The sequence below is a fragment of the Anoplolepis gracilipes genome, chromosome 3 (assembly GCF_047496725.1).
Source record: "Anoplolepis gracilipes chromosome 3, ASM4749672v1, whole genome shotgun sequence".
Taxonomy (NCBI): domain Eukaryota; kingdom Metazoa; phylum Arthropoda; class Insecta; order Hymenoptera; family Formicidae; genus Anoplolepis; species Anoplolepis gracilipes.
Genome location: NC_132972.1, coordinates 15,494,627 through 15,517,065, shown reverse-complemented (window position 1 = coordinate 15,517,065; position 22,439 = coordinate 15,494,627). Strand labels below are relative to the sequence as shown.

At 34.2% G+C, this 22,439-nt stretch overlaps 1 protein-coding gene across 11 annotated transcripts in view; it reads right to left on the bottom strand.

Annotated features, from left to right (window-relative positions):
• The window catches only part of LOC140663666 (disks large 1 tumor suppressor protein-like), a 337,014-nt gene that overhangs the window by 166,075 nt on the left and 148,500 nt on the right, over positions 1–22,439 (bottom strand). For all 11 annotated transcript variants that reach the window (XM_072888001.1, XM_072887999.1, XM_072887997.1 and 8 more), the window contains one exon: positions 22,218–22,385. In XM_072888001.1, coding sequence (XP_072744102.1) covers positions 22,218–22,385 — 168 coding nt within the window. The remainder of the gene's footprint in view (positions 1–22,217; positions 22,386–22,439) is intronic.

Here is a 22,439-nt window from a genome sequence, read left to right as displayed (position 1 = left end):
CTCTCAAGATCAAAAATCGCGATCGCGACATAATTTTATATGACAAGACGTCGAATTGGTTAAAAAACCCGGAGCAAAATATGATCGAAATAGACAACCCGAGAATGCCTCTTTAAACTCTTTAAAAAATTTGAAACTGTGTTGTAAGAAATAAATTGTAATTCGTGATTGAAGTGTACAAAATGTAAGCGCGATCTCAAGATAATAAATAATAGTACCGATGAGATAAACATCGCGAATCATCGAGGCAGCGTGTGTACCTATTGCACGAGCAATTTCGAGGAATGATCGCTATGGTATACACATATATGTATTTGCGCTGAAAACAAAAGTCTCGCAATTTCCGCGCCGAGCAACGCGTCTCACTATTTTCTCCCTGGTTTTCCGTCTGTACTACGCTCGCTATACAATCATCCACGTCGGCTGTCGGCAAGAGCTTTGAAGCTGACTTTCTACGCCATCTTTGTCGCATTCGCCTTTGTCGCCGAGAACTAACTTCGTTCCAGCACAGAGTAGCATACGTCTTTTCGAATTAATTCTAACGAGCGCTTTGTACCTCGCGCGCTCCCGCGTATTCGCTTTCCTGAACGACCAAGAGAATCGCGGCGAAAGATATCACGTCTGATGCAAAGTGATCTCAACTACATGTATGGTATTCTGCCTGGAGCGATTATGTTGTTTGCCACTGATTTAGACAAATCATTATTAAAAACTTATCTGCAGCAATGTTCGAAGAACGTTGCAAATGTAGAAATTTGCAATTATTTTTAAATCCTACACGACATTTTGATACGCGAACAAATAATATTCTATTTTTCTTTAATTTTAAACGACTGTTGGATATATAGCTAAATTTCGCGGATTAGATTATCATAATTTAATCGTAAGCTTTACTATCAGAGAGTTGCGATCAAATCGAGTTGAGCAATATCTCGCTTGTATTAGTTAAAATTGTTTTAAAAAGTTTATATTTAAAAATTACTCACATTTAATGCATCAATGGAGAGAAAAAATAACGAATCACTTACCTGGAACAGAAAAAAAAAAAAACAATTCATAATTATTGGCAAAGAAAAAAAGTGTGCGCAAATAAATAAATACAAACGTATAAAGCGCAAAATATTAGCTCAGATTTCGCGCAAAAATGTAAAAAGAAATGAAAGTTTATGGAAGAAGAGAAGCCAGTAGCATCATAAAGCGCAATAAAACAGCCGGAAGAGCCTTTCTTATTTCCGCCTTCAACAGCTGGCAAATACGTGGAAAATAACGCGATTAATTGCGACAATTTTCTATCGCCGCACATTGCAGCTTACGTATAATATAAAAGTTATTATGTCGCCAGAGAGCGTCATGTCACCGCGATGTTAAATGATAAAAGCGGCAGAGAGTCGCAGGGGATTCATAGCTTTCGCATTTATATCGCCATTTTCAACGATCCGCGACAAATATTCGTAACAAGCTCGTTTTACGCGCAAAAAAAAAAAAAAAAAAGTTGATGAGGAACACGAACGCAAGGCGGCAATTAACATTCATTTCATCGGCGTTGTTCGATATGATACGGTAGCGACGACCAACGAAACGGAACAACGATAAATTGCAATTTACGCGCGCCATTTTTCATCATACAAGCGTCAGTTGCGCTTTATGCAGCGGACAATTTTTTCGTCGAATTATATTTTCGTTATGGTGGCCAATCGCGATTGACTCGCGAAATGACGAAAGTTTACAATGAAAAGATTGAAACCGTATATCGAACAGTAATTGATTTTGCTTTTACGCGTTTCTGTTAAGTGATAATAAAAAGCCTCGTCGGGCCTCCTGGCGAAATTGAAATTGATTTATGAGACTGAGCCCTTCCTCGAGATACGTCGAGCGTAGAATTCGCAGGCGCGTAAATGGCCGACAATGCGGTTATGCTAATCGGCCACCACCGCGTAACTCGGCCAATCGCTCGATAAATCGACAAAATAAATTGGTTTTCGATAACATTACCGTGAAAATGCTTGCGCCTGGAGGAACAAGAAGGGGTCAAAAGAGAGCAAAGTCATGAGCGTCCCATGGGTGGGCCTGGTAGACGAGGATCTTCGAGAACGAACCTTCGGCTCGCTCGAACGGGTCAGCTCTTTGTCACTCGAGGGTCCTTTAAGCCACTTTACGTGTTAGCTGATCCCGTGTCGACGCGACTACACCTGATCTTCGTTTACCCCCGCCCACCTGCGCCTTGACTACACGCTTAAACACGATCTTAAAAGTAGCGTAATACACGATATATGAGGGATGAGAAAGAGAGAGATAGAATATACATTAATTATTTTATATTTAAAAACTCATGTAAACAATGTGGATATGAAAACATTACTTTTTCTTCTTTTCTCTTTCCTTTTCTCCATCCCTTTCGTGTGTGCCGCGTGTTATACGATTTTTATAATCATGTTTGACTAAGTCGATTAATGTCAATCAATGTCAATCAATTTGATATATAAAATACTAAAAGGATATACGTTTAAGAGTTTTTTGTTACGACAGGGGAATTAGTAGTAGAATTTAATAAATACCCAAAAAAAAATGTGAATATGGCGCGCGCAAGATATTGATTTTTAATAAACGTAAATGATTGCATAATCAGATAGAAGAAATATATAGATGGCGGCGAATATTGACATGTGCAATATATTATAGGAAAAGGAAAGAAGAAGGAAAAGAAAAAAAGAATTTAGTAATTTACATCTGGGGGACACATCACATCAAACATGGGTGTTATTACAAAAAATAGCGATAGATTTAGCTAGGGAAAAGGGCACTATCAGCCACCTGCTAACAAAATGTATGAAAGATGTCGGGAGAGCTTTTCGATTTCAAGGAAGTGTTAAAAAGAACGCTTGTATAATATTTTTACACTGAAATAGAATGGCAATAATTTTCCTCGAAAAAACGAAGTTAAATATAAAAAACCGCGTCAAATTTTTATAAATGAAAATAAAACTAAAGATAAAAAAAACATTCGAGAAAACTACATTAAAAAAATAAGATTTAGAGATTGCGTTTATAAAGATTTTTGTTACTAAAGATTATGCTGTTTCAAATAAATGGATAAATTTTGTCTACAAATCTTAAAATCTCGACAATAAAAAGAATTTACCAACAATACAGATTTATAAAGACTGTAAAATGCAATAGAAATTGCATTTTCATAATATAATATAAAATAAAATTGCATTTTCATAATATAATAAATAAAAAAATATAATAAATATAATAAATAAAAAAAGAAATTTTACCTAAAAAAACTATGTGCAAAACTATGTGCTATGTTTGCTTTGCGAATCATATCCGTTCACATACAAATTTTTTTTTCCAATTAATACTATCATGGCTTAATTATGGCCTAAAATAATGAAGTTTCTGGTCTTTATTTCGACACATTAAATTTTCCGTCAAAGAATTGGCGAAAGTTTTAATGTATGATACGCGCGTGTATTATTATCTAACGTTATTTACATATAGCCACTAATTAATTAATTTGTCACTAATTAAAAACGTACTTTTCAGAAGAGAGATAGATTAAAGTTAATGAATATAGAAATAAAAACACGAGAACAGAAATGTAAAGAATAAAATTGAAGACATAGATTGGTTAAAGAAATGAAATTATTTGGTCTAATATGTACGATTCATAGTTACGTTATTCACGGAATGCATTTTATATAGAACACAAATAATTTTTTCTAATCTTTTTTTCTCTTATTTATTTATAATATTTTATTTAAAAATAAATATACATAATTATATTTAAAAAATGACTCTCCCGAAATTATATTTAAAAATCACTCTTAAGGTGTCTACTTAAATCTTGTGAAAAAATTTCCTGATTTTCCAGGTAATTTTGTTTAAAATTCCAAGTAAAGAGAATATTTTAAAAATTTTAATACATACTTTCTCTAAAATAAATTTTTTTATAAATAAATTTTATTACATATATTTTCTAATGTTTTCCATACAAAGAAAAAACACAGAGCTTCTTAAGTATCAAGATTGATAAATGTACTAAAAAAACTGAATAACTCCTCTAAGATAAGCATTTTTTCTTGCATAATATTTTCATTTCTTTATCATTAAAAATTACAAAAAAATATGTATTTCATATTCAATATTATATTAAGACATTAAATATATAAACAGAAATAAATAAATATACATATATGTATTTAATTATTTATACAATATATTCAATAGCTTAGCATAATATTGAATATAAGTTCATTTATTCTTTGTAATTTTTAATGATAAAAAACGCATGAATTACACTAAATATACTATGCAATAATCGCGCAAAAAAAATAATTCCGCGAATAAGTAATAAATTAGCTCACACGTAATAAATTATCTTTGCTTCCACAAAGCCCGGTGCCATCCTAGACTTGCTTATTTTCCCCTAATCCTTCATTGATGCATCTTCAAAAGCACTCACAAAACACTCGCGCGATATTTTGCACGACACTCCCGATTTCGATACATATGTTTATTGATGCACGAAATCTATGTCAGACCGGTATTTTTTCGCTTACGTATCGCCGCACGAATGATAACAAAATCGCCGCGTTCCGCGCGTTATATACATTCCAAAAATTCGTGTACTTTTTCGGATTAATTGATATGTATAATGAAACGAACATCCGACTTCCAATTCGACACTTCCGACTTGCGACACTCGTTCGCACGCGAAGTTCACTCCCCTCCTCCTCCCTCCCGCAATCCGAATCACTGTTTCCGACGAATTCATGATTATTAGACATATCCCTTGATACTCGCGGCTATCCGGCGCAACAGTCACGCAGTCATCCCTTCCACATCCGCGTTAACTAACTCAGCTCTACGCGTGGCAGTTACACATTACACAGTCGTACTTGTGTCCATGGAACGGAGCGGAGCCGAATATAGCGCTCGTCGACCAATTTCAAGAATCGTCCGTGATGTTTTTTTTCTCCGTAATACGCTTTGTGCTGCGCGTATTCATTTTCTGTATTCTTTGTTCCGCGACGAAATAATATAATAGTAATATTTCTTTACACGGAGAAAATATAATAATAAAAATTAGAATATATATTTAATATTATCCTTGAATACACTGACATATACAAGAAATTATCGCGATATTTTTATTCAATAATAATACGAATATTGTAGAGTATTATGTTTTACAAATATTGCATTATTATTCAAGTATTTTGATATACAAGTACATAATCATTAGCAAATAAACATATAATTATTATCTTTATTGTAATATACAGAAAGGGTCATTAATGTTTTTACACATGAATTCACGCACATATCGGAGCACACATACATTTTCCGTATATGTAAATACAAAAAATATAGTTGTATTGATATGTGCATAAATTCATTTGTAAAAGAATTAATAACGCTTTCTGTACATATATATGCGCAATTAGTTTATTATAGACGAGCGAAGATACAAGTGTCTCACCTCGGTACTTACATGTCCGGCATCTCGATTTAATTTGTTCAATATATTCATAATTTTTTACGTATAGAACATTTTGTACAATTATTATAGAATTTTCAAATGTTTAAAATCTGATTAATAAAAATACTAAAAAAATCGTCAATGAACAAAGTAAGCAACGTAAACTTGGCGTCTCGGTTTGTTCCAAGTCTTTTTTTTTTTTTTTTTTTTTTTTTTTTTTTGTTTTGTTTAATAACCAGAAATATTTATTTAATCTAGAAAAATAAAACCAGGCTACTCTCAACAATTAATGACTTTCTATAAAGTGAGACGCTAATTTCATACACGCGGCTGACTGTCCACAATTGAGAGATAAATTATGAAAGAAAATTTTCGAAAAAATTTCCTGAAATCTAATAAAGTTCCATGTGACGTCCCTCAATTTTCCCAGATACAAAAGAAATCGCTGAGAATTCCAAGTTTTCCATGATTTTTCAGGGAATACACACCCTGGCTCTCTCCTTAATAAATAGTTTTATTTGATTTTAATTTTCTTGGATATCAAATTATTCTATTTTTTCATTAATTATTATAACGATATATCAAATAAATTTTAGAGTCCGTCTCACATTTAATAAGAGTTTGCTAACGGATACATCCTACATTGCAATATATTCGATCACTTGTAAGCGATCGCGACATATATATTGAGAAGGTAAAAGATGTTTCAAAATTTTTGCTGAAAGAGGCCGATTAGGCGCATCCCCTTCGCGCGCTTCTTCCGGGAGAAGTTTTTACGAGGTCGAGCAAACTCGTGTAATCGCCATTTATGCCCCGAGCATATACATAACGTGCTCCGCATTCGTGTCGTGCTGTCGATAGGAAAGTCGTAAAGATAGCAGAAGCGAGCGCGTTTGCGGATGCTTCTTACAGTGTGCAAGACTCATCGAAAGGCAAGTACGCTGATAAGGATGCAGCGCGTAGCTTTTACACGATTAGGCGCACATACAAGTGATCAAGTAGAAAAGTATCCTGTCTGTACGAAAACTGTAATGATACCTACATGAAAATGCTTTCGTCATTCAATCTTCGCGTTGCATTAAAGAGCGCCAAAATATTTTATGAAAATACAAGAATTACTTGCACAAACAGATGGAAGACGAAAATTGCATAAGTAAAAAAAAAAGGAAAGAATTGCGATTAATTTTAAAAATCACTAATTAAAATTGAATATAGACCGGTGTTTATGATCTGTTTTTAAGACCGTATTTTAAATAACGTCTTAAGATTCCATTCGACTGAATCTGATTGACTGAACAAAGTCTTAAAACCTAAAACACGACTTAAGATAATCTTAATATAACAACTTATAATTATCAATAAGGATTATAAATATCGATAATGTTAGAGCATGAAATATTTGAAAATCCTATAAAAAGATCTTTGCAAAATCGCATTTTCCTAAAATATATCGTTAAAAAGACTGGGCCGAACGGATGCAGTTAATGTAACGATCGATTTGTTATTGCGCTATCTTTAACATTTACACGTCATTAACGGCGTTAGCAACGTCGATAACCACGTCATTGAATTTTGTATGGAAATTTGCGCGTAATATACGAGAAAATTTGAAAGTCTTCCATTTTTCTTCTTTATATCTTTTTTTTTGCATGTCACTGCAAGACTAATCATACTATAATAAGATGAGAAAGAATTTGTGCAAATTATTGTTAATTTGTGAAAGTAAATATCATTCTTTAGAGAAAAAATACTTCAAATTAATTAACATATTTATCGTTATTAAAAATCAATTAATTACATAAGATCAATCAATTAATTTCATTTATATAATAAAATAAATGTATCAAAAAATATGTTACTTAAAAAATTTTTTTTACTATACACGGTGTGCCAAAATTTTCCATTTAGTCTAATAATAAATTAATTATCGAACAAACAATAAATAACATAATAATAGATTCTTAATCAAATTCGAAGGTTCTCCGACATCCTGTATAATAGCCTGTTTAACAAGAATAAAATACGGAATTACGCATCATCTGTTTTGAATCTCGAGAATAAAACGAGATAAAATATCGTTAGCCTTACCCTTTCGTTGGCCGCCGCGTTGGAGTCTGAGATGGAGAACGTATCGACGATGGAGTCGAAGCGCACGAGCTTTTTCGGATGATGAGTTTTCTTCGAACGCGGACAAAGCGAGCACATGGCTGGATCTGTCGGCGTAGTCGGGGGCATATTCGAGAACGTTTTCTCACACGGATTGTCGACACTGCGATTGTTTTCACTGCGAACCGGCGTAAAAAAAAAAAAAAAAAAGAAAAAAAAAATCACCGAATCACTCGACAATCGCGGACCGAATATTCAAAGTTGTACATCTGTTGTTTTGCAGATAAGACACACAATGTTTCTCGCGTTTCACGCAAAATCATATTTCCCTTATCTTCGCGATGCAATTTCAGTCTCGTAATTAAAAGACCGTTCACTGGAAGCGATTGTTTTTAACGCGTCCTTCGTTTACCAGTGCTCTTGCAACGTCGTTACTATTTTCAATGTTTTCAATGTTACCAGCGCTTATAATAGTTTGCATATCTATTAACTAAAAAAAAAAAAAAAAAACTTTGCGTTGATGGTCCTAACGTGTCTTTTAAACACTTTCCTATATACTTATGATAATTATTAACGACCTTGTGGAAAAGATATTAAAAATAATTACGAAATTATACATCTTATCGAAATAATTATTATCAAACTACGACTAATACTGCAAAATATTTATACATTTGCAAAAAATCGCATTTTAAACAGAAGGCGACATCTGACAGCTATCGGTGTTCACCGGCATGTTCTGGTCGATATAGAAGGAAAACGCTGTACATGTAACTGGCGAAACTGCAATACCATCCGAATAAATCGATGATAAATGCCGCTGATAAAAAAAAAAATCCGATCTGTATATTTTAAAAATATGAGTGCCTTTTTCCTTGTCTCTTTTCGTAAATAAAAATTGAGTTTCTATTTCAAATTGTTTTACTCATTTAACAAGCTGCATATATTTGAAAGATTTTAATATATCTTAGGATCTTAATAGATTATACCTCCCTTCTCTTTCTATTTTGCTGGATAAATAATTGTTTGAACTATTTTACTCGTATCGTAATTTTTCAATGGCTGTCCATTTAAATTTCGGTCAGTTACACGTCAGTTCCTCTTTAGCATATATTGCCACTAATTGCTTGCTATTTTCTGAGCTGTTCCAGTTAGAAGTTTATACTTGTAAATTATTCGCAGTAATTTGTTCCGCAGTTATTTCTCATTTCTTCGTAAATTGCAGTGCGATTCATTATTAAGACTTCATAACTTAATTTAATTCCCTTAAAATCGTTTAGCAGAAATCAAATAAATAAATATCATACAAACTACTTTAACCCGAGACAGAGGTCGATTTTTTTCTTGGTAGAAATATTTAATTATTTTATCGTATTTTTATATCGAATTACATTCACATACACACATACATCCGTATAGACACATACCAGTGTGTTTGAATAATTTAAAATTCTGAAATGAAGCTTGGAGAAGTTAACATCGACGAAAACAATTTAAACGTATAACATGCACGATATTACTAGACAATACGACGAAATCAAATTTCAAGTGAGTAGAAAAGAAGGACGACAATACACGCTTCAAGGTATATTTGATCTGACGTGCATCTGACGGAAATGCAATTGAGTTACCGATGTCGATAACCATCGCTCGTCAACATTTTCCAGCACATTTCGATGAGTTAACTAAATGTTCCTCTTTTTCATCGCGTAGCTTCTATTCTTGCAATATATTATAAATAATTGCAAATTAGATGCATTGTGAGAGATATTCGACTGATGCTACTTGAGAATAATGAGTTTTATTGCCGTGATTTTTTATTTTATAAATTTTACATTGATTGTCTGTTCAAATCAATCTAAAGATATCTATGGGAAAGAAATTATTAAAAAAAAAGAACAGAAATGCTTTTAAATAATAATGCCATATTTTATGAAAAATAGAAGTTTAATGCCATTTTATCTTTGAGTCATATGTAAGAAGTTCAATGGAAAAAAATTTGTTTTTTACTTAAATACATAAAATTGCAACTAACTAGAGTTATATTGACTAGTTTTATATTTGTGCATAAACAAATATTACGGTTGTGTAAACACACGGAGAAGTGACAAATTGATTGTAAACGAAAGTTTCTCCGTTACTCCATATGCGCGTGTAACTAATCGATGTTTCCCCAAACGTGAATGAATTGCGCGTGTCTGCCGCAGACGGAGGAGTAATCGGCGCGGTTGTTTTAATTACTCAGCCGTAAACTCAACGTAATTTCTAACGCCATTGGCAGCGCGTGAATATTGGAATAGTTTACGTAAATTTCGCTAATTGAAAAATATTTGTTTATACATATGTATTTGCTTTCGAACGCTTATTTATTTTTCCGCGAAAAATAAAGTATCGTTTCGAAAAAATAATTCGTAGCTTATTGTTAGTAATCAAATTTATTAAATCTATCAATTTATAGTTTATTGACAACGATTGTTTTATTATTAATATTAGTTTATCAAATCGGTCCTATGTAATAATCAGAATAAAAATAAAATATTTTTGTCACACATGGTCAAAAAAAGAAAGTACGCACTTTCTGTCATTTTGAATCGAGGTACTAATTGGAATTTGACGTTAATGCGTGCAGTTAGCACGATTATCATAAGCGAAATAACGGGAACAGCGAACACGAAAATGGCTTAATTCACACATCGATCATTCATTGCATTTGAAGTCTCGCTTCAATATTCGTTATCGATCATTACTGTGACATTAAATCGATAAATGTAACGTGCAATCGTTACTGACTGCCTCTATGCACACGTGCAGGAATATCGATTTGAATATAAACGAAACATGATTATAGACTTGACCACTTGCATAATGATAATTGGACAGTATTGCAATAAAGATCATTGTCTACGTAACTTTTTAAAAAACTTTGACGTCTTTTACTTGTGAAACTATGTTCTTTCTCTTTCGCTTTCTAATCGCTTGACAAAAATTTATAATTTATAAATGCCACATAGTACAATAGGGGTTAATAAGTAAATTTCCAAATTATATTCTTCATTACTATAAAAAAAAACACATACTGCAATATATTTGCAAAAATATATTTGCACGATATTTATCTAGCACATAATGAGAAACGAGCTTAAAAAGAGAATTTAAGGTGATTACAAAGTCTCCGTGCATGCTTATAATTACAAGGAGCGCAACGAGTATTTCGCAACATGAAAGCGTATTTTCTGCGATGTGACTTTAATTAACGCGCATTTTCTCGTGTACTTTGAAGTAATAATATAAAACGTGGTAAATGATCCGCTTTACAAACATACTTTCAAAGGAAAAATGATAAAATCGCTCGCGGTTGTTAAAGACGAAGTTAATGAACGTGTTTTGTTTGCTAAAATACTTGATAAGTATATGTTTTTAAAATTAATTAAATTTATCATAACTTTTTTTTACCTCCCTTTGTTAAACTAAATATTTACTGCTCATATCTAATATTGACTATATAATTCAGTAGCATCAGGATATAGCTTGACATATTTGATTTTTAATACATTATTTCTCTCTCTTTAAATTAGAAATAGCCATTTCCATTTACACTAGAGTTAATTCAGTGTGTCCTAAAATTGCTTTATAAAAAGTACCTTTGTATAAAAATCTCTCCCTTTTTAAATACGATTAATTATTAATTTTCTAACGATTCAAGAGAAATTTTACATATCACTGTAACGATTAACTACTTGTTCTTATGAAGCATGCAACGAATAAATACTTGACAATCAAAGACATTAAATGCCAAGATCGTCTATAAATGTACTATCCAGAGTAGTTGGTAAGTGAACATTCTCACATAGAAATCGCAGAGATTTGTAGCTCACTTTGGCGAACCATGGAGGTCGGTCGATAACACCACGCATTAGCTGGAACGACCCGGTGGTCTGATTAGCATCTTATAGTCGCGAGAGTACGCAGTATGTTTATAAAATTGCAAATGAGGAGAGTCACTACTTATAGCGCGTTTTCTTTTGCCTCGTTATATAATTTTTTAAAAACAATTTTTTTTTTTATATTGTATGATTATTAGGTAAGTGAAAAATAATCATTAGGTGAGAAAAAAAACTCGATCCATTAAACCAAAATTATTTTTCATTTTTTTGTAAACCAGAATTAATTATTTTATTTTTTTTATATATTATAAAATATTTTCGTTTATTATACTGATATACTGTCATATTAACGTTATCTTAGATTACAACATATACCGTCCCCAAAGTAAAAATGAATTAAAGTTCACAGTAAAAAAATTAATCTTTGACTCTAGTGTAAAAAAGACAATACATGTTATAGTCTACAATGACGCTGATATGATGATAGAGCAATATAATGAGCACAAATATTTTGAGTTTACTTATTAGTCACGAAAAAGGCCTTAGGTACTTAGAGACTAATAATTAATTTTAGTTTAATGGTTTGAGTTTTTTCCTCACTTAATGATTATTTTTGACATCTCTAATTATCATACAATACAAAAAAAATTGTTTTTTGAAAATCCTGAAAACGCGCTCCTTTTATGATCTTGGCACAAAAATTTTTCTCATAAGCTTGGAACTCAACAACACAAAAATCGGAATTCTTGTATGCAATTATATGATGTTTCTACTACTTTAAGAACTTTCTAGGAAGAGTTATGAGGATGATCGTTTTCCTTTGGTGTATCCGTCACGAAATCGATAAACGATTTGAATTATTCAATCAGATATTCTCGATGGATGCCACGAAGCCTTGCACAAGCACGAGTTAAATTTATACTAGCTCACAATCGGTATCTCCTTAAATAGTCTATAATGCTGTTAACTTCTTTTAATTTAATTAACTAAAATGAGATATTTAAAAATAAAAAAAGATATACATGTCTATTTTACACATACATACTCGTGTATATATATATATATATATATATATATATATATATATATATATATAAAATCATGCATATATATTGTATCCTAAATTTTAATCCAAAATTATTACTATTTTTTGGAAACAAAATAAAAGAAATACATTTCTTTTTCTATCTAATTGCAATTACGTTGCGATCAAAACATGACGTATCTAATTTCGATCTGCGTCTCTCGCGAACACCAGCTGTTCCTGAAGAAAGGTCGCCAGCAGGTTTCTTAGCGGCAAATGATTTATCGCCGCACTATTCTGTTACAGGCGGTGCAGGCAAAGATTGCGTTTCAATAAGCCACGGCAAAGAGTAAACGTGCACGTCATCTCGCGCGATGCACATCCGTCGCGCACGTGTGCGCGTACGTATACGGCGTACAATTTGCGACCTGCGTAGGCAACACCTGCGTTCGCAGGAAGTCGCGCCTTAGCGTCTACGTGAGAACAGCGTGTCGATAAATACCACGTGCTCGTTATACGATAAATCTTAACGACGAGACATTATGTCGCCAAGGTCTTTGATATGTCCCATTGTTTCGCAAAGTTCATTACACATACAATTCCTGTTTATTTATTCGACCTTATTGCAGAATTATTTCGCTATGCTATTTGCATATCGCGCGTATATATATATACATATACACAACGAATTACATGTGACTTTAATTGAAGCCTGTTATAATAACCTCAATTTCATCTGACCCTATTACGCGAATAAATTTATTTCGTTGCCTAGCTCGGAAATGATGCCATTCGTTGGGAAAAGTACAAAAACGCAAAGTAGAATGAAATAAAGTTGGACTAAATAAATGTTTCGCCTTAAAGTTGCATTAAGCAAATTGAAATACATGAACGAAAGAAGAAAAAAAGTATTTAAGTATTCTGGGCTTTCACCGAGTTTATACTTCGTTATGAGATTAACGCCTTTCGGAAAGGTTTTGTTGAAAGTGTCAAGTGTTGCAATTAATTTCACGATACTAATTTGCGATAAAGTTAATCGAAATGAGCGCTGTTGCAACGCTGATTCACGACGCAGACTTTAAAAAATGCATTTTCCAGGTCGTCGCTGTGTACGCTGACCTGCATCACTGACCGTACACTTTGTACACGTGATACGTGTTCAACCGACCAAGTCCCATTACGCAGTCTTGACACGTGTGTTTGTGCGAGCGCACCTCCTGCATTTCTCACGTAACTTGCATTGGATGCATTCGCGGTGACATTTTACGCGACGATATTATCGATGACCGGATGGTATCGAGAAATCGATTCGCCAAATATTTTGACAGTAATCAAAGCCGGACGGCGATACGTGCAAAGATAAACAAGTGAGTGGAGTCAACACTGTGTGTGGCACACATTAATTTAATAATATTAATACATAGTTACGGATGTCTGTGTTAGATTGTTTTATGAGTTCAATAGCACATGAACTGAGAGAGAACACAAAAGTTTTAAATTCTTGCATAATAATCAAATTTATTATAATAAAAATAGAAGAAAATTAATGTTTGCTGATAATAGTATCTAAAAATCATGTAATCTCAAAGAAATACAAATACCGTTTCTTAATATCATTTATTAATGCATGCAAATGAATTGCATTAATAAATCTCTGTGTATATGTATATTTTTTAATTTATAATTCAAAATTTATTCTCCAATATTATTAATAATAAATGTATTAAAAAGTCATAATTATCATCTATCTTAGTCCTCGAGATTGACAGAAGTTGATAAACTTTCAAAGAGAAAGCTCGAGTTTTATCTCAGAGATAGAGAATCTAATCTCACACCACACATGTATAAATACACATAAACACACAAGGGAGAGGAGTGCTAGGTGAGCAACGGATATAACACATGCACGCCGGATTCATCCCAAGTTAATTCCACATTTCACGACGATTTGTCGGAGAGAATACGATCGCGACAACCAATGCAAAATAATTACCGAGCAGAGAGTCGTCTTTTCGACGTGCGTTTTGCGCTGTCCGACGCGACGCGAAAGGACAAACACACATTGTGCACTTGCAAGCACAACTATAACACATGTGCACACTATGTGACAACACACTCTTTAAATACCTCATAATAAATGGCCATGCTCTCGCGCGAGAGCATCTTACGTACGCGCCTCCGCATGACCGGATGCTGCATATATAGAGATAACGACTGCGCTCCCTCTCGCTTTCCTAGTGGAAAGCGCGAGCTTTAATCTGAGGGAGCTTGCGGGCCGTAGTCGCGAGCACTGACCTACGTCACTGAGCGCACTTGGAATACTAGCGAGCACACATCGTTGACTGCGCCGTGTGTGAGTGTGTTTCTCACGTGTATAAGGGTGGTCCTCGTTCTCTGTTTCTCTCTCTCTCTCTCTCGGTCGTGTCGCGGAGTACTTATATATATATATATATATATCTGTCTACCCGCCTGTTTGTGTATATTCGTGTGTACACGTTATATGCATATCGAGAACTCTACATGCATTCGTGTCAGTGCGACCGACTCTGCACGGCGGGGTGAACCGCACCGCCACCTCGCGAAAACTGCATCCACTCTCGGGAGAGACCGCATCCAACCCCGAAACAATCCCGCCGGAATCCTTTCGGGGATCCCAGCCTCGATGAAACGGCGGCTTGCTACGCGCTGAAAACTTGAATGCTGACGAGTGGCATTGTTATCATAGTGAGCGTAGCCGCTGGCTGGCGTTTCATCGCGATGTTGATGATTACTTTGAAAAGGCTCGAGTCGGGCGCGGAGTTGACGTGGAGTCGTCACGAATATTATTTTCGAGGGCTGTCGCTAAAACAGCCGCGACACACGAAGTGTCATAGCAAGAAAAAAAGATTATATCCTACGTAACAAGGTCCAAAAGAAGAACGAATGCGAAATTTTTAATTAAAACATTTAATTCGCGTCAAGAAATGTTTTACTAAAATTAACAGAATAATTTTACCATATGAAACATAATAATTGGAAAATTCGAAATCTTATGAAACAGTATTGTCTTGCAAAATTTCTAATTTTTATTGCAGCCGTTTGTTAAGTTTTTTCAAACTCTTGGATCTTTGTTATGTGGTAAACAGTTATAGGAAAAGATCCAATTAAGCGGTCAACTTTGCAATCAGTTTGCGACAAGATTTTGCGTATCGTATGTCGTCCACAAGACAACGGGTACAAACTTCATTGTTTCCAGTAAACGAATTACGAACGGTTTTTGATAAGTCTAGAAATGTTTACGTTGAAAAATACAGAGTCGAAGGCAATTCGACGGAGAGCTCTCGGCGTTCGTGGTCGTCCAAAATCGATATCTGCCGGTATGATGCTTTCAAGAGCACTTTTAGTAAATAAAAAAAAAAAAAAAAAAAAAAAAAAAAATAAATAAAAATAAGAGGGGAAGAGAGAAATCATTGCGGAAGCTTTTAATTAAAAGCATCCGCGGTACGGTGCGAACAATGCAGCCATTGTGTGTGCCATATGACAGTCGGCTAGAATGCGATGTTTTACGCCATATTTTCCGTATACATATAAAGAGAAATCACTCTCAATGGAGACATTGATCATTAATGGGTCGTTGTTATTTCTGAATGGAGAATTTTCCGTACTGATGCAGTATCCAGCGAGAGATTCATTCATATACACTGTTTATTTTTTCATTTAAATCTATGAAGACTATCACTTGGACACCTGTCGAATGTTTACAGCTGGCAAAAAGAAAGAATCTTTACACGCGGCACATTGACAAGAATTTACAATTATATACTCTTCTACGAAGGCTGTCACTTTGATATATGCTTGAAATATCTATAGCTCGAATGAATGTAACTGAATCGCGACAAGAAAAGTAAAAACATCGTTTAATATTAATGCGAATAACGTTTTGTTTAGTCCTGATATTTTGAAATAAAAAAAAAAAAAAAACTTTACTTTTTTTCCTGTGCAGAATTTATTATTAATATATGTATATGTACATCTCTTTTTTTAATATATAATTTTACCACTTTATTCACAAAAAAATGCATAAAAAAATTATATTACGATAATAATGTTGAAAGACGATTAATCCAATTTTCTGTATTTAAAATAAAAGTTACGCGAATAATGCGGCAGTCGGTAATAATCGAAGAAAGGTCTTGAGAAAAGGTGGTACAAGAAGTAGTTTAGTCAGACGCAAGTCACGCCAGAATCACTCTCGCGAGTCACGAAGTCATTAGGCGCGCTGCGCTCCCGCCGGCTTTCGTGTCGCGCGATATCGAGCAGCTGTTCCCGTCTTCGTTTCTCGAGGCACGCATGATCACGCGACTAACCAGAGTCTGTAGTCTCAGTCTGAAGTTTCCCGATTGATTTGCTCGTATCACGAGAATACGCTTCAATAAACGTATTCAAGATAGAGAATCGTGCGAGCACGTTTCTTTTCCTCCGTACTCTATAGAATTTATAGTAATCTAATTTAGTGTATCTGCAAACATACATATACATATATATATATATATATTTCAACAGAATCAATTTATATATATATAAATTGATTCTGTTGAAATTCGTATATTTTGTATCTCATGTCTGATTTCTGCTCATTCGCGTTTAAAAGCAAACAGAGTCACGTCTAATGTCAAATATGTGTAACAGCACTTTGTCATTAAAGACCTTGTAGGGATCTTTTTTTGTAGGTAAAACATAATTGTATCGGGTGTAATATCGCATCATATCACGACTCTTACTCATAGCTAGTTCAATCTGCACAGCTGCATGGTCGCGAGGGGTTAATCGCGATTAGATTATAAGTACCACGGCACGTTAAGTTGATCATAACACGTATCGCGCAAATTAAACGCGCGTAGCGATAACGCAATCGTTATTTAATTTTATTGTGCGGTCTACTATTCGCTCGAATCACGATTCGCTGAATGATTGTAGATTGACTTGCAATTTGCATCCAGCTTGTAATTTAATTCTGTTGGGAGTTATCGCGAGTTTCCTGATTTTCCGTGCGAACCAATTTTAATTGCATCCATACTAATCTGAATAATTTGGAGCATTCGTAGTCATTGATAAATAATGTAAAATCCGCAAATGCAAGAGATTTTTCGTTTAACATTTAATCAAGAGTATAATCCGATCGATAAAGTTAAATGTCAAGGCGAGCAAAATTATGGACAAAATCATGAACTTTTCATACTTGTGCGAAAATTGCTAAAACGTGCGATAAAAAACGCGCACAATTGTTAAATAATTATCTAAATAGGTTCGCCGCGATAATATACTCGAGTGTATCCGAGTACTTGAAGTAAATGTCAAGTAGAACTCGACATAATACATGCAAAAAGTTCATTATACTGTTATTTCTGCAACTTACTTACTGTTTAACATGCATGCGCATTAACGATCAATTTTGAGATTATATAATACATAACTATGAAAAAGCTTACCCAACAATGTTTTTTTTTTTATGTATATACATGGCAATTAAAAAAAACTTAATTTTTTATAGTAATTTTGTACTTGGTTCTTATCTTAATCCAATTTTACAATATTTATATATATGTATATTGCGCATGCAATTTGACGAAAATCATTACCTTGTTATTTTTGAAATATTAATATAATGTTACAGAGAGGTTTTGATGTAATGTGACTACATGTTGAATTTAACAAATAATGTTGTCCTGCATAAAATAATATCTTATGTAAATGTGAGATATATCGCGAGCTAACAAATTACATTATGCAGCCTATACTACGCGAGCGATTCAATTTTTCCATAACATAAATTGGAAAGAATAATTAATTGATTCATTATCAATATGTAATAGAAACACATTTTTATTTTTTAATTGTACGTCAATAATGCGACGTGCTCGCAAATCTTGCAACGTTTTCTTGTATCTCAAATAAATGTTTTGGATATTTCAAATAATTTCACGAATTTCTTACATGCGCATTACATTATTATACGTTTACAACACGGCGTTTCTGAAATAACTTTTCTCTTCTGTTTTATTTACAAACTTAAAAGATATCGAGAATTCTTCGCGTAGTTTCAACGATTTAAAAATCAGGTCTAGAGAAAAGCGAGCTTTATTGTCGAATGATTTGCTGACCGAGAATCATCCAAGAAAATGGGAAACTTCGGAGGTAGTATCTAGGTCGTTCTAGGTCATGCGAAGAACGATGATTATCCGGCGGAATCATATGTGAAAAAGAAATATGTTTGACCCTCATCTACCTTAATCTTTTTCACTTCAATGCTACATTCCATATTTTTTGTCATATCTGGATCATTTTTATAAGATTTTTATACGAAAGCTTGCAATTTTAGTAAATTCGTGCTGTCACGTTCAAACTTAAAGTATCCTCATTTCTCATAATAACATTTACGTAGAGAAAATTCAAAGCTGTGGAATATTCATCGTTTATTTTGTGATCATTTTTCTCGTGTAAAGACAAAAAAATATTCCTTTAAAAAAATTTTCTTAACATTTATTTTCTTTTTTATATTAATATAAAACGTACGAATACGAACTGTTGCATAATAAAATTATTTTGTATACAAAAAGTCACGATACAGCTACAACTTTGTGAAAGCTCGATCTAGAATATTCTATCGCTTGGCCTAGATTCGTTAGATGTTGCGATAAGAGAGATTCTCGTAAAAAATACATCGATAAATTACAACGGAAGCCAGAAAGAAGAAAAAGGTGAATTCGTGCAGAGCCAACAGAAAAGAAAATGTCACGGAAAATACATTCGTGTTTTGCCATTTACTTGTTGGAGGAAAATAATATTATCGCGCCGTTCATGTAGCGTCCTGTTAGATTGAAGATGATGGGAATAGTAATTTATTGCGCGACATAAATTATGTATAACGTTAAAACGACCCTCTTGACGCGCAAGTTTGTAGTTACCTTCGTTATAACCGGTGTCTCTCGCCTTAAGTAGCTGAAACTTGGTCTTAAGCGAGCACTTGTAACGCTGGTGCTTCTGTAAGAAATTATCTGACTGCTCCTGAATTTCGTATATTACGAAGAAGTTTCACATTGATGGACTAGGATAGCTTTAAAGAAAAAAATAGCTTCGCAATTTAACTGTTGCAAACTTTTGCTAATATTTTATTATTAATAATTTGCAAAAATATATCGTGCATACGATTTTATTACTTTGAGTGAATAACTAAAGAAGAGAAATTGATGCATTAAAGAAATATAGATTTTTTTGTTATAAATATGTCTATGTGAATAAAAGTTTTGCGTTCATAACAGTGTGGAAAACGCCGTAAGAGTTATGAAAACATGCTTGAATCTTGAATGCACGTGCATCTCAATTGCAATGGAAAAAACTGAATTCTCAATGGGAGATATAAAATCATTCGATACGAAATGAGAATAACAATACATCGACCACTTGTAGCACGTGTATCTAACTCATCCTTACACTTTTCTCATTCTCAAATCTCATTAAATCGCGCGCGAATGCGCTGTACAGACGATTGCAACCGTTCTCGCAAAAATGCATCTCTTTTGAAACGTTCTCTCTTAACGATCGCCGTTCACGAGAGCGATAAAAGCCGTGCGACTTTAATTTGTGACTGTGACAAATCGCACGTAAATCACCGATTAATCCCGTGGAAATGACTCGTGTTCTTCGACGCAGATACATCTGTTAAATTATCGCGCAAACGAGAATCTCGCATTGTCACGCGCCTGCACAATTTATATTTAACGATTCTGCTCGTTCTCTCCGATACGGAAAACTGCATTAAAATTCGATACACATCGGTCGATTCGCACGATGAATACGGAATGCCTACAGGAAATTTCAAAGTTACAATAAAGTTTTAATTTCAAAGTTTCCGGACGCTGATATTTACTTGATTTTAGAATGAAAATCGATGATATCTTCGATACATTCTCATGTCAACAGATAACTTGAAATAAATAAAACTTATGTTTTAAATATATGATATAAAACATAACATTAATAAATGTGTACAATAACGAATTTAATGACACGGTAGATAAAATATGAATTTTATCAGGCCCCACTCTAATGGACTATTTTTTTGGAAATGATACGGGCATTATCACATAAACTCACGTATTTTTCTGTAATTCAAATCACGTAATTATCTATCTGGTCAGAGTAGCGGTGACGTGATAAAGCTCGCGCGCACGTTGAATTAATTAACCTAATTCCTGAATTATTTATACACGACTGAAATTATTATAACTGTGTGCGTTTGCGGAAACTCGATGTATTTACGCATTCGGCAGCTGGTCAACTGTCGAACGTAATTAAATATCGGAAAACACACGGTATAATTTGAATGTGCACTTTACAATTCGTGCCAATCATCGAACCATACGCGGCCGCGGATGTTTTGCACCACATCGGTCCCGTTATCGACCGGTCAGCGATAGAAAAACATTACAACCTCCGAGAAACGCGATCAATAAACGCCTTTCGGTTTTTCACACCCGAGAGTATCCAAGGACGTCGAGCGGGGAAACACCCTCAGGACTCTCTATCGTACCTCTTCGTCATGATCCCGCGGTCGCACAGTCCTGTTTTGCGACCGGATCATGCACCGTACTATCGGAATCACCGAACCGCCACCGTCGCGTCGCGTCACGTTGCGCGTCCGGCTCTCGGGGCCGACGAGCTGCAAAGTCGCGGCCGAACTGTTTTGTCCACGTGTTGCGGCCAGTCAACGGGGCCACGGTAATGCAGATGTCGATCTTACCACGTTGTAGACGGTAGCGGGATCGTGCGGTTTTGCGGAGAATTCCGAGAAGCGATTTCCTGCCCTCTGATGAAGGGTGCAGCAAGTTATTGCGAGATAGCGTGCTTCGAGATTCAAATTCCAGTCTTTATAGTTCCAATCAAAACTACTATGACACAATTATAATTGGAGTCGAATAAATATAGGAAGAAAAAATATAGACTCAATAAAACTTCTCGTAATATTTTATACAATTAATAAAACGCATCTCTAGTGGACAACTATATCTCAATTTAATTTTTGTCACTTTTGGTCGTTATATAGTGCTTCTCTATCTCTATTTTATATAATATATAATTTCTCTACTATTTTCGAGAAAAAAAAAAATAAATGAAAAAAAAGTTTACGATAGAATTGTTTTAAATTGACAGAATTGGATGATTTTTAGTCTAATTGCATTAATATATGCATCAATGATGCGATATATTATCTGTACGTCTGTACGTCAGCTAAGTTCTTAACGTTTGTCGGAAATTACAGCACTCGGTAACGTGGAAGATCTGTTCTCCGGCCGTTACCAACCGCATGAAAGCCGCATCTATCGATTTCGTGGTAGAAGCGAGTATCTTCGGGGATGAAACCGTAGGTGGCGAATATTTCGAGCTTGTATGCGCATGCGCCAGTCATTGCCCCTGAATGAGCAATACCTTTGATCTTTACTTTATCCCTTTCCCTCCCTCTATCTCTGTTGCAGAATTTAAATTTTCAAATCAAGCAACAAATTTAAAGTTACAAAGACAAAATTTTCTCTCTTGCGACATTTTCAATTTGACTTATAGTAAATAAAAGCTTGCGCGATTTCTACTTTTTTCCAAAAAAAAGCATTCGCATTTGTTTGGCATGCGATGTTAAACAATTTTTATTCAATCTTTTTTTTCTACATTTTGGTACTCTTACCTTGTTGAGTGTCTCATGACTGATGTGCTGGATTCCGTCAGAATGAAGGATACGATCGACCGAATTCGGTCTAGGAACTCCATCCAATTGAGCCGCCTCTTTTAGCTGAGGCGGCGACGGTGGTGGCGGCAACTGTTCCTCCACCCCTGCATTATCGTATCTTGTTTTCTGCAACAAAGAAAAAGCAATTTCATTTCTTTCTCTCATTATTATCCTATACAT